This window comes from Cebidichthys violaceus, unplaced genomic scaffold (assembly GCF_023349555.1).
Source record: "Cebidichthys violaceus isolate CVI_PGR_0920_01 unplaced genomic scaffold, fCebVio1.0.p SCAF_56, whole genome shotgun sequence".
NCBI classification, from domain to species: domain Eukaryota; kingdom Metazoa; phylum Chordata; class Actinopteri; order Perciformes; family Stichaeidae; genus Cebidichthys; species Cebidichthys violaceus.
In genome coordinates, this window is record NW_027176772.1 from 588,983 (window position 1) to 605,138 (window position 16,156).

General features: G+C 39.1%; 1 protein-coding gene across 3 annotated transcripts; it reads left to right on the forward strand.

The window, feature by feature from the left end:
• Positions 1 to 3,334: 3,334 nt before the first annotated feature.
• Positions 3,335 to 15,202, forward strand: LOC137888631 (protein phosphatase 1 regulatory subunit 1C-like). 3 transcript variants are annotated; one of them, XM_068732058.1, is made up of 6 exons: positions 3,335 to 3,489; positions 4,908 to 4,965; positions 7,369 to 7,406; positions 8,280 to 8,334; positions 11,108 to 11,313; positions 12,338 to 12,600. In XM_068732058.1, exons 1-5 carry the CDS (start codon positions 3,409 to 3,411, stop codon positions 11,269 to 11,271), a joined length of 396 nt encoding a protein of 131 aa, XP_068588159.1. In that variant the 5' UTR covers positions 3,335 to 3,408; the 3' UTR covers positions 11,272 to 11,313; positions 12,338 to 12,600. The 3 variants fall into 3 exon arrangements, with proteins under 3 accessions (XP_068588159.1, XP_068588160.1, XP_068588161.1); XM_068732059.1 differs by lacking the exons at positions 11,108 to 11,313; positions 12,338 to 12,600 and adding an exon at positions 14,035 to 15,202; XM_068732060.1 differs by lacking the exon at positions 11,108 to 11,313.
• The last annotated feature ends 954 nt before the right edge of the window (positions 15,203 to 16,156 follow it).

Genomic DNA, 16,156 nt, shown 5'->3' on the forward strand with positions numbered 1-16,156 from the left:
CTATACTATGACTTTTTTTATGACTTTTTTCGTCATACTATACTATGACTTTTTTATGTATTTTTTCGACATACTATACTATGACTTTTTTATGTATTTTTTCGACATACTATACTATGACTTTTTTATGTATTTTTTCGACATACTATACTTTGACTTTTTTCGACATGCTATACTATGACTTTTTTATGACTTTTTTCGACATACTATACTATGACTTTTTTTCAACATACTATACTATGACTTTTTTATGACTTTTTTCGACATACTATACTATGACTTTTTTTTTAACTTTTTTCGACATACTATATACTTTGACTTTTTCGACATGCTATACTATGACTTTTTTTATGACTTTTTTCGACATGCTATACTTTGACTTTTTTGACATACTATACTATGACTTTTTTCGACATGCTATACTATGACTTTTTTCGATATACTATACTATAACTTTTTTTACTTTTTTCGACATACTATACTATGACTTTTTTTTACTTTTTTCAACATACTATACTATGACTTTTTTATGTATTTTTTCGACATGCTATACTATGACTTTTTTATGTATTTTTTCGACATGCTATACTATGACTTTTTTTATGACTTTTTTTCGACATACTATACTATGACTTTTTTATGACTTTTTTCTAGATGCAGAAGGACTCCTCAGCGTTGACTCAGTGTCTTTGTTTGCCTTCAGGGCAATGAGCTCTAAACTGTTCATGAAAATAGACATAGTGTAGGGTGTCAAAAAAAAAGGGTTCATTCAATTTTCAATTCAATTTATTTTGTACGGCCCAAAATCACAAATCAGCCTCAGAGGGCTTTACAAACTGTACTGTGTGTGTGTGTGTGTGTGTGTGTGTGTTCTAGGTGTGCTGCCCAGTGTCAACGGAGACTCGTCCTCCGTCCCTGAGGAGAGGGGAGGCAGCGTGAGTCCAAAGACCACACCCACTGACACAGACACTGACCTGTCCATCTGAAGACCGGACGACACCAACATCAGCCTGCAAAAACTATTTTTCAAAGTAACGTGTGTTGGTTGTATCAGACTTTGCATTATATAAATAAAACAATAATATTTTAAAAGGAAGAGTATTTGTGGGAGTTTGTTTTGTGTGTTTGGGGGGTTTAAATGCACACATGTCCAACCTGCCATTAAGCATAAATAAATATAAATACAGTTAAGACTTTAACGTGGTGATTCTTTTATATAATAAAAATAACACCGTCAGCTGTGAGCTGTCTGTTTTCTTTCTTGTTGATTCCACTGTAAAGACTCCAACAAAAGTTTCCTGTTTCACCTTCAGGAACCAGAGATGGACAATTTACAAATATGTGAAAAACAAAATAAATACAAAGAGGCTCTTTGTATGATGTGTATGATGTGTGTGTGTGTGTGTGTGTGTGTGTGTGTGTGTGTGTGTGTGTGTGTGTGTTCCACCTACAGTAGCTGCTAAGTCTCTCCAGATGTCTCCACTGAGACAAAGTGTTTCCTCCACCACTGCCAACACACACACACACACACACACACACACACACACACACACGTCATTGGTGGCAAAAGATGCAGGTTTCTGAATTAGAAAATACAAATGGATACACAGATACACATAAACAGGAATATTATTTCTACTTTTTCTTTCTTTCCTAGCCTCAATTTCAGTTTGTGCGTCATTAATGCTCATAAAAAAACAACTCTTTTTCATCTATTTAATCTCACATAATTCAGGTCTCTCTAACAATATACGCTGGAAGAACAGTGTCATTGAAATGCTCCAAACATGAATCTGTCCATTATTGTAATAGTTCAGTATTGTATGCAAGATAACAGGTATGTTTATGCATGACAGTGGTATTAATAGGCCATCACTCATCTTTGTTTCCACATTTATGTTTAAAATAAAAACGTCAATTTGAATATCTTGTATGCATGATTATCATACAAGGTGTGTTTATGAATGGCAGTGCCTCCCTACTCACTGTACCTTTAAAGCTAAATAACAGCTAAATTAATGCACATAATGAAAACTAATACAATGTTCTGTGTGCTGCACATTGTAAACAGCATGTTTCCCTCTTGACACACGTCCCATCTCAGATCTCTACGTCAGTATCTACAGTCCTTCTACTGTAAGACGCCCAGGAGCCTCTTAACTGTCACGACTTACGGTAACTTTTAAAAAAACGGTTCGGAAGGAGTGTTAAATAAACGAGAGCTCAGCCCCGTCGCTTCCAACACCGACGTCATCTCCTCCGTCACTATTCTGGGAATTTATCCGTTTTATCAACCTTTGGGGAGCTCAAGTGCTCCAAAAACGCTTACGACCGATTTATAGTCATAGATTCAGTACATTTATTTGAACGCTTTAGGAAAAAAATATAGAAATAAAAAGGCTTCATGTTGGGAAATAAAATGTACAGGAACCTGAGCTAACGCACTTATTAAACTAAGAACAGGGTAGATGTCACCCGCTAAAACATTAGCAAGTTAGCATTGTAGCAATGCTAGCATTAGCATTTAGCTCACTGCGCCGCTAGCAGGGCGGCAGACTCTCAGAAAGGACCATGTGACTCATTCATCAAACTAGACTGTCATCAAAATATAACAATGCAAACCATGATGGAGAGATTTATGCATTTAAAGATAAACTATGAGCTTAACGTTCAACGTTCTTAATAAATAACACAGAGTGAGGCTGCAAAAGCTGTAAATATAAGCAGCTGTAGTCCTGAGGATTCAGAGGATTATAAGTACTTTTTGCAGTGGTGGAATGTACATGTACTCAAGTACATATTCAAGGTATTTGTGCTCATGGATGCAACTTTTATTCTTCTTCTCCTCTACATCTCAGAGGTAAAGATTGTATTCTTTACTCCACTACATTTGTCTGGCAGCTTTACGTACTTTTCAGATTGCAGTTTTGAATCCGTGTAGATTAAACTAACCAACAGGATATAAAAAGAGTTACAATGCAACAAACACATTAATGCAGCTGTAATATATATAAAGAACATCACAAGATAAAAAAACAAAAAATTATATTATTAAACTAATTCATTTCGCATCTGAGAATTTGTTTTGGAAAATGCTGCAAATACCAGGCTGCTATTCTCTCTCTCTCTCTCTCTCTCTCTCTCTCTCTCTCTGCCTCTCTCTCTCTCTCTCTCTCTCTCTCTCTCGCTCTCTCTCTAAGTCTGTCAATTAGTGATAATGGACCCCGTCGGCTGACAGAAGACCACTCCCTTCATCTCTACTCCCTCCCTCCTTGACACACACACACACACATACACACTGTCTCTCTCTCTCTCTCTCTCTCTCTCTCTCTCTCTCTCTCTCTCTCTCTCTCTCTCTCCCTCTCTCTCTGTCTGTCTGTCTTTCTTTCTACCTCTCAGTCAGTAATAATGGAGCCCAGCAGTCCGAAGAAGATCCAGTTTGCTGTCCCTCCGCTGCAGGGACAGCTGGACCCACAGGCCGCCGAACATGTGAGTGTATCTGAATATATGTGACTCTGTGTGTGTGTGTGTGTGTGTGTGTGTGTGTGGGGGTTCATATATGAGGGCTGAATAAGGCTTCTGTGTGTTATCTGGTCTGGAATTTTCTGTGTGTGGGTGCAGACCAGCATGTGCGCACCAGTCGGTCTCATGAAAACTGCCCTTTGTGTATCTGTGTGTGTTTAACGGGTTCGTCACATTTAAACGCATGTTTAGTCTAAAGAGGCAACATTTGAGAGCAGATGGAGGATCAGATGGAGGATGAAACACCATACAACACATCTCGTGTTCTTCACATGTTTACTGCAGTTTCACCGATTCACATTTCACTCAAACACTTTGATTATTTGACTCATTATCACACATTTTCCCCTCGTTTCCCAAAGTAGCTGATGATGTAAATGTGACCGTCCAGAAAGGTCAACCCGAGTTCAATTCATCTGCGGCTGATTGCAAAAAAAAGTTCACGCCCCTGTCCTCTCCTGGGGTGGGAGCGCTGAAAGGCATTCTGGGAAACACAGGATCACCAACAAACGGATCTTTCTGAAGCAAAAGCGGGAAAATAAAAGGCCAGTTTCAAATGTACAAACAGAGGGAGTTGAAGCCGCTCTCTTTAAGGCCTTTGCTCTTTTCTTTACCAACGGTCTCTGTGTGGAAACAGGAAGTTTGTTTTCTGAGGAAGCTGGTAATGAACGGTGACAGATGAGGGCCCCTCTGCGGCTGTTTGGGGATAAATCCTAGCGATGGTTTTATGAGATAGAACCTGTAAACCAGGTCCAGGATAAACAAACCTTAAGGATTGGTGGGTTTAGTCTTTACAGTGGTTACACTGGTTATTACTGACTACAGGTTTCTCACGTTAACGTCAGCGAGATTTAGTGCATTTTGTTTTTTAAATGATGTTGAAAGTCAAAATGAATGATGGTAATACAGGCTTTTCTCACCACTTGTTAGGGTGGAGCGTGTGGGAAAGTTGTGCTTTTAAAAAGTGAAATAGGCACTAACACATTTAAGTGGGTTGTTATATTCTTAGGAGTGATTTGAGATGATAACTGAAGTATTCCAGGAGTTAATGATATGCGCTCAATTAGGCCCGCACAAAATACACAGGAGTGTGTTTTCACGGTGTAAGAAGAGCCGGCATGGTGAAGTCCTGTTGATGTTTTTATTTAACCTTTAGTTGGACAGTGAGCTGATGTTTAAAGACAGACTGCTGGGACAAAGAAGTCAAGAGTGTCTCATCACACAACTAACAATACGGTTGATAGATGTGAAGAAACACAAGTTAAGTAGGTAGAGAACACAAAAACTAACAGACTGTAATGAGAGGATCACAATATAGTAGTTTATACCATATTTATACCATATTTATACCATATTTTGATGATATGTTTGTGTGTTTACCTCAGATCCGTCGCAGAAGACCAACTCCTGCCACTCTGCAGATCTACAGACAACCTGGCACAGGTGAGAGAGAGAGAGAGAGAGAGAGAGAGAGAGACAGAGAGAGAGAGAGAGAGAGAGAGAGACAGAGAGAGAGAGAGAGATAGAGAGAGACAGAGAGAGAGAGAGAGAGACAGAGAGAGACAGAGAGACAGAGAGACAGAGAGAGAGAGACAGAGAGACAGAGAGACAGAGAGAGAGAGAGAGAGAGACAGAGAGAGAGAGAGAGAGAGAGACAGAGAGACAGAGAGACAGAGACAGAGAGAGAGAGAGAGAGAGACAGAGAGACAGAGAGACAGAGAGAGACAGAGAGACAGAGAGACAGAGAGAGAGAGAGAGAGAGAGAGAGAGAGAGAGAGAGACAGAGAGAGAGAGAGAGACAGAGAGAGACAGAGAGACAGAGAGACAGAGAGAGAGAGACAGAGAGACAGAGAGACAGAGACAGAGAGACAGAGAGAGAGAGACAGAGAGACACAGAGAGAGAGAGAGAGAGAGAGAGAGAGAGAGAGAGGAAGGGAAAGTGGAAACAGTTGCACTTTCTAAAGAAATTATTGAAACTCAAAACTAAATATTTCCCCAAATTAAAAAACAAGCATCCTGAAACAAAACCATAATAAAGTAAATCCTGTTGGAAGCACACAGAGAGCTGCAGTCTTTACCTGCCACACTTTGAAGAACGGAGACATTATTATTATGTTCATATTGTTGCTGATTCAGCTTCCTGTTCTTGTTGTCTGGATTGTAAACTATTGTTGACTTGTGCTTACTGCTTGAACAGAACAATGTTATTTGGCAATATGATGCAATAAATGCTTGAGAGAGAGAGAGAGAGAGAGAGAGAGAGAGAGAGAGAGAGAGAGAGAGAGAGAGAGAGAGAGATGTGAGGGAGAAAATGATGAGAGAGATGAGAGAGCTGAAAAGCAGCAGCTATAATGGAATCTTTATTAGATTTGTGCTGCAGCTTTTGGTAAGTGATCTCAGTGTTCAGACTGGACTGATGGATGCCTAAATGTGTGTGTATGTGTGTGTGTGTGTGTGTGTGTGTGTGTGTGTGTGTGTGGTCATATTTTACATGTCTTGTGGGGACATAAACCTGTTTACACAGTCACATTGTGGGGACTCATCGACACGGATGATTGCGCGTCCCCATAAAGTAAATCTTGACATTTTAAAGATGAAGACTTGTCTTAAGGTCGGGTTAAGGGTCTTATCAGTCTGGTGATGGTTATGGTTCAGGTAAGCCTCCAGGAAATGAATGCAAGTCAATGTAATGTCCCCAAAAGTCATGAAAACACCACTGTGTGTGTGTGTGTGTGTGTGTGTGTGTGTGTGTGTGTGTGTGTGTGTGTGAGCTCTCTGCTCTTATAAACCTCCACAGGAAGCCACTGATTGAAAAATCGGCCTGATTCCATTTCGTGAGCTCAGCTCAGTGGGGCTGGTTCCACTAGAGTTGTATCCAACCAGGATTTGGAATACATTTTTTTCTGTCAATCTATGAATTGAAGGGTTATTATGGCCTTAAAAAGAAGTGCATTAATACATATTTCGTCAGTGTGTGAAAAGCAGCCGGCAGCTGTAAAAACAAGAAGCGACTGTTTGTAGCTTTGAAACAAAGAAGACCACCGTGACAAAGAGTGCAGATGCTGTTGGACTACTTTCAGTATTTTATACTGAAATAACTTTTGGCATTTTGTCTTTAAAAAATGTAAATGAATTCTGAAAGTATCTCTCTTTAAGGGACATTAAGGGGGAAACGTACGGGAATCATGTTTGGTCTTTTTTAAAGAAACATCCCCTGATTTGACTTTTATTTTGACTCTCACACACACCATCCTGCTGCCCCAAATATTCACTACAGCACCAAATGTAGATTAATCCGCTGCTGAAAATAGTCCCCAACAAATGCACTATTTCCTCTTGTTGGTCCAGTCCAGTGTCCAGCTGTTTTAGGAGATTATTCATTATTTGTGAGCTGTTTTTAGGAACCAATGGGCTTGAGGCTGATTGACACAAAGAAGCTGAGGAGGTTGTAGAGTATTGAGTATTATTGTTGTTATTTTTCCTCTTTTCATGGGATTTGTTGTAAAAAAACAGTAGAACACTTCTAGCTTTGTGCTTTAAAACAACAGTAGTGAAAAAGTGAGTTAAAGAGAATTAATACACGTTTGTTCCAAAGCTAAACGTATTCTGAAAGTTTGATAAAAGAGGAAAAAGACAAACAAAGCTCACTACCCAACCTGACTGCTGTGGTTTGAACCAGCAGAGAGCAACAAACCCACTGACACTGACACTGTAATAAAAGAATAATAAAATATCTGTTGTACAGTTTTAGAAATCACTGTGTGCCATCACATTATAAAAGTGAGCTACTGACAAATCAATACAGACACAAAGAGCTGAATGCTGCTGTCTCATCTCTCTCTGCAGATGTTGGAGATCAACACAACGCCAGTGGAGAGACACAGGTTTGTAAAAACGTTATAAAATCTGCTACAGTCGCTTTACAGTCACCTTACAGTCGCTTTACAGTCGCTTTACAGTGGCGCTTTACAGTTGCTTTACAGTTAATTTACAGTCGCTTTACAGTCGCTTTACAGTCGCGCTTTACAGTCGCTTTACAGTTGCTTTACAGGCATGCTTTACAGTCGCGCTTTACAGTCGCTTTACAGTCGCTTTACAGTTAATTTACAGTCGCTTTACAGTCGCTTTACAGTCGCCTTACAGTCGCTTTACAGTCGCTTTACAGTCGCGCTTTACAGTTAATTTACAGTCACTTTACAGTCGCCTTACAGTCGCTTTACAGTCGCTTTACAGTCGCTTTATAGTCGTTTTACAGTCATTTTACAGTCGCTTTACAGTCACTTTACAGTCGCTTTACAGTCACGCTTTACAGTCACGCTTTACAGTCGCGCTTTACAGTCGCTTTACAGTCGTGTCGGGGGAAAAACTTCACATTTAAGGCTTCAGACATGCGAGCCTGAAGTAACCTGTTATTTGTCCTTTTAATTTGCCATTAAACTCTGATTTAACTCTTAAAATGTGAGTCTTCAATTAAATGCTGTATTAACATCTGGCACACAGGATCAAAGCAGACAGTAATCTGTGAGATAAATGATGGCTTGTCTGGAAAGTCAATGTTTCACTATAATGAGATCAGGAAGGACAACACAGTCTGTCCTGTCTCCTATTGGATATTTGGTTTTATTTATAAGTAACAAAATGGTCTGTTTTTCTTTACATTATATATACGCATGTTGCTTTTTATTTGGCTTATTGTTCTAGTTGTGTGACGGTTAAATGTTATTATTACATAATGTGTTTTTTCTTCTATTCTTCAGACTTCAGAGTCGTCTCAGAGGAAGCAGAGCACCTTCGCCCCGCCCACCATGAAAGGTAAACACACAGGAGCGTTTTCAGCCAGGTTCTCCTCTGAGGTTGAGCACAATGTGTCTGAAAAATGCATGAAAAAAAGAAAAGCAGAAGAAGTCCATTTAGCCCCGAGGAGACGATTAAGAGGAGCGCTTCACTTCTCAGGTCTGAGATCTACCGGTTTAACGGTCAAAATGTGAAGATCAAGATGAGAACGGTTGCACCAAATAACGCAGACGTGACAGTAAATGTCTGTGGAAAGTTCACCGAAACAGAGAGAATCGGTCGACTGTTGGTCCCTTTTTTAAAAAATTGTTATGTCTTTCACGCTAAAGATCTTTTAATTCTGGCTCATTAGCAACAGAAGCGTCTTCTGTTCTTCAGAAATTTAGAATCAGTCAAAGTCGATTTGTGCCGTGACCGACTCAACAACCAGCATCTTGTTGGAAAATGTCACCCGGTGAACGTTAAACACGAGAGTGAAGACGTGAAGCGGGGAGTTCCTCACAGCGGCTTCGTCACTCAGCGTGTGAACATGTGGTCTCTGTTCAGAGCCGTGAATCCTAAAGAACTACAGAACGCTTCAGTCTGCTGCCCCGTAATGTTCTTTAAAGTCCGTACTGTCATGAACTGGCGGTTGTGTTGCAGCTGTGTCCACATGTGTGTTTGCTTTGTTTAAATACACTTTGTTTGTCTTTCTCTGTGTTATCTGAAGCTATTTCTGGGGTTTAACCCCCACTTCCTGTTTTCTCTCCTTCAGTATATGTCTCAGATGTGTAGGTTCAGCTGGAGGGGTTTTGGTTTTAGTTCGGTGGCTCATGGGCTTGTTCTGGTTCTGGTTCTGTGTCACAGTATTACGTTTTTGTTGCTGCTGCTGTTGTTGTTGAATCAAAGGCCACATGGAGGAGGACTTACTCAAAATGTTCCAATCTAAATAAAAAAAGGACAAAAAAAATCTATTTTATCCATAAATCATCATTAAAAAACTAAAACAAATGTAAATTAAGTCACGATTAACAAAACTGGCAATGTGAGAGGAGTAGTTTACTTTGATAGAACAACTTTCGGTATTTAGAATTGGTCAAATCAAGTTACCCCTGACGTAAACATGCTGGCATAACATGACAACATGAAAAATGTAATAAAGTAATCTATGAAAACGTAACTGTAATCTGTTTTTTCCAAATGTAATCTGGGCAGATTATAGTAACTATTTTTGCATCTGATTTAGTAATCCTGATAACTACCCGACCCTGGACACAATATTAGGGAACAAAAGACACATTTTCTTTTTTTTCTTTTATCTCTGGTTTTAAATGTATCAAATTCTAGGATACCTAAACAATGGAGGTCAATGGAATTTAGTTTGTGGTGCTCACAGCTTTGAAAAATTACATTTAAAACAATCTGACGTCTCTTTTCAGAGTAAATGTCCTCGTCGTAAATTTATCATCGTCGGGTCAAACTCTTCATTTATGTGAATTTACCCACAGACCTCCACATGAATACGTCTTAAAACTAATGACATCATATAGAGTGAATGGTAAAACGGTGTGTGCATGTTTTGTGTGTTTGTATTTACTGTTTATTCGCGAGTTCTTATTATTTTGTCGGTAGTAGAAGTGTGTGTTTCGTTTGTTGTCGTTTGGGTGAGCAGGATATGTAAGTTATACAGTATTCATATATATATATATATATATATATATATATATCATCCACAGTTTGTGCAGCAGAGCGCCTGATGGCTGTTATCTCTAAAAGACTTCGTTGTTGTTGTTGTTGTCATTTTGTTATCATCGCCTCAACTGAATAATTCATAAAAGTGTCACACGGCTCAGAGGAAGCAGCGCTGCTACAACAACAGTTTAGAGAGGCGTTCGTTCTCACCACGGTGTGTGTTTTCCACTTCAAATACGAACACCAGACAGAGAACTCTGCTTTAATGAGTGTGTAGGAAAAGGTCCAGGTTTTGAGGCTTAAAGAAAGGAGGAAAAAAAACGAGGTGTGTGTAAGTGTGTGTGTGTGTGTGTGTGTGTGTGTGTGTGTGTGTGTGTGTGTGTGTGTGTGTGTGTGCAGAGCTCTCTACCAGTGAGTGCAGCGTGGAGTTCCTGGAAGTGGAGACGGTAAAAGCTTTTCTTTTATTGATCCCGTCTGACAGAGAATGTGTGCGTGTGCGTGTGCGTGTGCGTGTGCCTGTGTGTGTGTGTGTGTGTGTGTGTGTGTAGGACAGTTAGCTAATAGCCTCATGAGTAACTGCCAATGCACCAAATGCTTACATTTACATACCGCATGATTAGAAAAAAAAACGTGTTTTATTTAATAATCTAATTAGGTTTTATTCTCACACTTTTTTTGTATTTTTATGTCAAACGCAAAAAGCTGTTTTTATTTAAACTCACAAAGGCCTTTAATTGTTTTTTGGTAGCATTTACGTAAATATTTAATCTCTGTGGGCTCGTGACGCAGCGTCTGGACAGATGTCTACATATTAAACTGAATATAAGAGGAAGTAGTTTATAGACAAAAAATACTACCTTAAAAATTACATTGGTAATTAAACCTTCTTCCCAAAACATCTACGAGTGAGCGACTAAGATATTTATGTTCCATACAAGATGTCAGGGAAAGCTACTGACTTGTTTTGATAATCTTCCGTTTTTGTCAGTTTCATTTTTAAGTTATAATTTTTGAATTGCAAATTTTATTTGAGTTATTTCGTGTTTTTTTTTCCCGCTCCGTTGCGACTCGTGTGTGCAGTTGAAGCGTCTCTCCACTAGGGGTGCTCTTCTCTCCTCAGAGCTTCAACTGGGGGTGGAGCAGCACCTCCTGGGGGCGGGGCTCTGTGACACAGATGGCCAGCTGAGCCCAATCACAGCGCAGCTCTCTATGCCACCGCCTCCCTGTGGGCCAATCACAACGGGCCAGAGGAAGCCAATGGGAATGAGGCGGGTCTGCTGTTAGCCAATCAGGAGAGAGGAGAGGCAGAGAGCAACAGTTCAGGGGGTAAACCGGTATTTTAAAGTACACACTTTGGGCGGCAGTTTACTCCAAAACAAATCTAATTTTGCGTTATCTGATTTTTGTCACATTTACGGTTACTACAAACCTAATTAAGGGAATAAAATGAGCGTTATTACATGGAAGTAAATCAAAAATACGCAGCAGGCGACCAACAACATGATACAGCTCATCTATTAATTACATTAAAATGATTTAAAAAGTAATACTACAATTTACATGGAGACAATTTTATTCGATAGAGCCGACAGTTTACAAAAAAAAGAATCAATGAATAAATTAAAGTTAGCTTTCATTTAGTCACATCGCTATATACAAACCTCGCCTTGTATACAAACTGCATTAATCAACATTTTTCATTATTTCAACACTTTGTAAAAGTCTGCGGTTCTTTTAGTCTCTCTGGGGAACTTTGTTAAGTCTGAGCTGCTCTTATCAACACGTGCAGAGTGCTGATAAACGGTCCTCTATCTGCCCAGCAACAAACCACAGACAGAGTTAAGACATCCAGCAGCTTCAGAGACAAATATGTCTTCTCAGGGGACGAAAAAGACAGCTAAAATGAAGGTAAATATTGAACTTAATACCACAAAATGAATCATAATGTGGCTCTGTATTTGTTGGATGTGTAAGAAAAATGTAGCTAATATATCAACTTTATTAGTCTGTCGGCTTGTTTTTATGTTATTTTCTGACCGCTAGTTTGTTCAACAATACGAGTTAAAGTAGTGAAAGCCCAAAAATATAGCATTCAAATTTAAAAACTTAATAATTTCAGAAGAACAAACACTGCCACACACACACACACACACACACACACACACACTTACTAATATGTCCACATTTCCATAATAACAGTCTATATTCTGTAAACCTCTTGACTACTAACAGCACTAACTCCTCTCTCTCTTCTCCCTCTCTTGTGGCTTTTGCATGATCTTTTTTTAATTTTCCCTCCTCTTCTACCCCCCCCCCCCTCTCTCGCTCCCCCCCCCTCCCTCTTTCTCAGAATTGTCATGTGACCACAAACAGGAAGCGTCCAGTCCCGACTCCGTCTCCCGATAGCCACCTTTAGTCCACGTTTGTCTCTTCGTCTCTCAAATAACCGCCTCCTCTTCCTCTTCCTCGCTGCTCTTCATCTGATCCCACTAACAACAGCGCTTCACATAAATACTGTGTGCTCCTCACCCTCACTCTCACTCTCTTTCTCTTTCTCTTTCACGCACACTTAAGAGATTTTAGTTCAACGTAACCAACTCAATTTAAAACTTAAACGACTGCTTGTGAATAAAGATGTATTATATTGAAACATTTACTGAATGTCTGAGTGTTCTTTATCCTCTAGGGGGGAAAAGTCCTCATCTATTTTTAAGCTAAAGCACAAATAGTTTTGTAGTATTTTGAGAGAGGAATCTGATGAACGTGTTGCTGTAAAATGTGTTTGAGGTGTCCGAAATTTTGGGGAAAAAAATTTTTTTTCCCTGTTTTGGGGCCTGAATGTTCCGTTAACATTGGACTCAGTTGGGCATTTGGATGAGTAACATTTGTAAATCTGTTGTTTTTTTTTTTATAGTTACATTGTTTGAAAGAGCACGTGTTTCTACATTTTAATGAAAACAATGATGTATGAGAAGTGAAAATTGTGGGAGTAAAGAGACATTTTAAAGACGAGCGATGTCACACACTGAACGTCCATTTATTTGACTTCCAGGAAAACGTTGAATATTTCGTGAAGTAAATTAAAGATATGAACACTACATCTAACAGCAACAGGGTCCTAAATGTGTTTGAATGAAGTTTTAAACGTTGAATAACGTGGAGCTGCAGAAGAATAATAAGCAGGAAGAACACTCAGTTAAATGTGGGAAAGTTTCCTGGAATATGTTGAATATTTTCGTGGAAACTATAAAGGCAACGGACACTAAAAGGAATAGAAATAATCTCCTTGTGTTGAACATGCTGATGTGTGGACTCAGTGTCTACGTTGAAGAATCTATAGTTAAAGCAGCGTACGAATAATTAAAGAGAAGAAGAGAACATGTAGGAATCAAATGAATTGTCGTGTGAAACGGTTATGTGTGTTTTCAATCCATCAATACTTCCTTTTAACTCATTTTAATGTAAATCATCTCATGCTGCCACATACTCAGGACGAGTATGTAGTTTATCATGTTTTCTCAGATTGTATTTGTTTAGTTAGAATATAGATAATATTTTTAATATGGGATTATCTGCTGTTAATGGCAGGTATTACAACACAACAGTAATTTAATGCAAATACTCAAATTACAGCAGCAGGTACGAGTGAAAAGATTCACTCTAATAAAACATTAAGTTGATGAAAGACAAATATTTCGTGGCACAACATAAACAATAAAGTGGCGTGTTAACAGTTAAGAGAACTCAAGGTGTGTTAGCAAAGACAGTGAAGCACCCTGGAAATGCCTTTTAATGGGAAATAAAAAAGGACAAAGAGCAATTATTAAATAATTAAGAACATTATAGCCATAAGATGAATCCTATGTGGAGTGTTTCTGGCATACCAATAAGGGAATTAAATGTCTATTTACAAACGCAGCTTTGTATGTTAATTTATTTCAGTTTATATCGATATAAAGGGTTTGATTTTAGGCTTTATTATAAATATCTATATATATATAATATTATTAATCTATTCATTAATTTGAGTCCCATCTGTGTGTGTAGGGAAGCTGAAAAGTTCTGTACCCGAGGAAGACGAGGAGGACGCCAACCTTCAGGACGAGTGATTCGGGAACGAAATCTCGGCACAAAAGCGGCGGCCGATCTTCGCCGATCTGGGCAAACCGACGGACTCTTGGCGTCCGTCTGGAGTGTAGCACCTACAAGAACCAGACATCGATCAGCGGGAGTGTTCATGGACACGACCGTTAACGTTTAGTTAAGAGTACGTAAAAGAAAACGAGTCAAACCGGCCTTCAACTCTTGGACAGGAAACAGCTGACTCAGCACATTCACTTCAACACGACTCCACTGACGTCTAACCCCAAATATCACGCTCGCCAACGTTTAAATTCACCTTTGTTTGCCCCCTTTTTAATTTATCAATACGGTGAAAGCATAATCCTCAAACAGCCGCCATTTTTAACACTTTTGGCGGGAAACTCTACTAGCTAGCTACTACAGTTTAGCCAGGATAGCTAGCTAGTGATGGTTAACCACACATGCTAGTTAGCTACTACAGTCATAGTTGCAGCTACTTCCTTGTCGCCATTAAGTGTCTGTGTACTCAAAATTAATAAAAAACTATAATCTTTATAGTTAAAAAAAACAGTTTAACATTTGTTTCTGAGCTAGCTAATTGCTAGCTTGCTAGCTACATACATGACTGGTTAGGGTTTGTAAGTAATGCAATAAATAACAGTTTAGATCAATTCTGAGGCACTGTAGCCTAGAGTCATTCTTCAAAGCAGACATTTTGACAATGTAATTAACATTAACGATACCAGCACTCATTTGGGTTATCATTGTTATGAGTTTTTTCCTTCGGTCAAAAAAATCTGCTGTGAAAAAAGTCAGTTATATTGATAAATTTGGGTTTCACAACTTTTACAGATGCCAAGTGAAATATCAGTTTACAGTTTACCAGCACAGGTTTTGACTCATTTTTTTTTTTTAAATAAACATTAATTTGGGGGTGATAAATCAGATTACTTCATTGTATTGTTTGTTGAATCAATGGTTCTTGTATCTTCTGTTCATCTGCATATGCAGTATGTAATCCTGTTTGTCACAATAACAGCAATAAAATGTCAGCGTTGATTTCTATAAACAGATAATAGGGTATAAAATGTGTGCTAATGCAATGTCCCAAGATTACTACGTCTCCATCCTTCAAGTATTATTATGGTATTAGTTTTGTTGTGGCCCCCCCTGGTGGCTTCTATAGGACACTGCAGTGTTTAATAATTATCTCAGACATAGTGAGAAAAATTCAAGTTACAGATGATAGAGGGAATAAAAGATTTTGTGTAAAGCTTAAAATTAAATAAATAGCTGATAATGACGTAATGCACAGTGGGAAATGTTATTTTACAAGCAAGGAGTGATGGATTTCACTATTCATCCTGTAGCTTTGATCAATTGACAGATCACGTTCCAGGACATTTTCAGCAAAAAGCTATATGAAGTCCTCTCTGACGTGCTTAGAAAGTTAGAAAAACTATTATAGAATAATATAACAGACTATTCAAATACCTCCATAGAGTCCTAGCTGAACGTATAATATGATCCTGAACATAAATGAGCTCTTTCAGACGGTTTTCCAGGAACACTTGGAAACCCTGTTTTAAGGGTTAATGTGACTAATGTTACAATTATCATCTTATGATGCGTTTCCACTCACCAAGTTCTCACTTCACATCTCAGCCGAGGCCACGCGCACGAACCACCGCCGCCACACACACACTCACAAGCTCGGGTCTGACACAGCCCTGAAGTTTACGTTTTTATTCATTAATTTAAGTTACACGGAGGAAATCAGGGACGGACGGACGGACGGACGGACGCACACACACACACACACACACACACACACACACACACACACACACACACACACACAAAATAATAAAAAAAGGAGGTTAGAAAGAAAAACAGCAATCATTCCACATCAAATGGCAGAATGTCTTCCACGGCTCTGTCCTCACGCACTGATAAAGCACACTAGCGACTACAACACGCAGCAGAAATAAGACTCGTGATCTACGGTGGAGTGCAGACACGTCGTTTTAGCGCGTCCCGCTGCTTCCAGATGTCAACAGTCCAAAGTGAGCGGACAGTCCTGGAC

Coding starts and splice junctions, on each gene's coding strand:
- LOC137888631 (XM_068732058.1), top strand. CDS start 3,409: ATGGAGCCCAGCAGTCCGAAGAAGATCCAGTTTGCTGTCCCTCCGCTG. Junction 4,966..7,368: donor CTACAGACAACCTGGCACAG/GTGAGAGAGAGA, acceptor CTCTCTCTGCAG/ATGTTGGAGATCAACACAAC. Junction 8,335..11,107: donor CGCCCCGCCCACCATGAAAG/GTAAACACACAG, acceptor TTCTCTCCTCAG/AGCTTCAACTGGGGGTGGAG.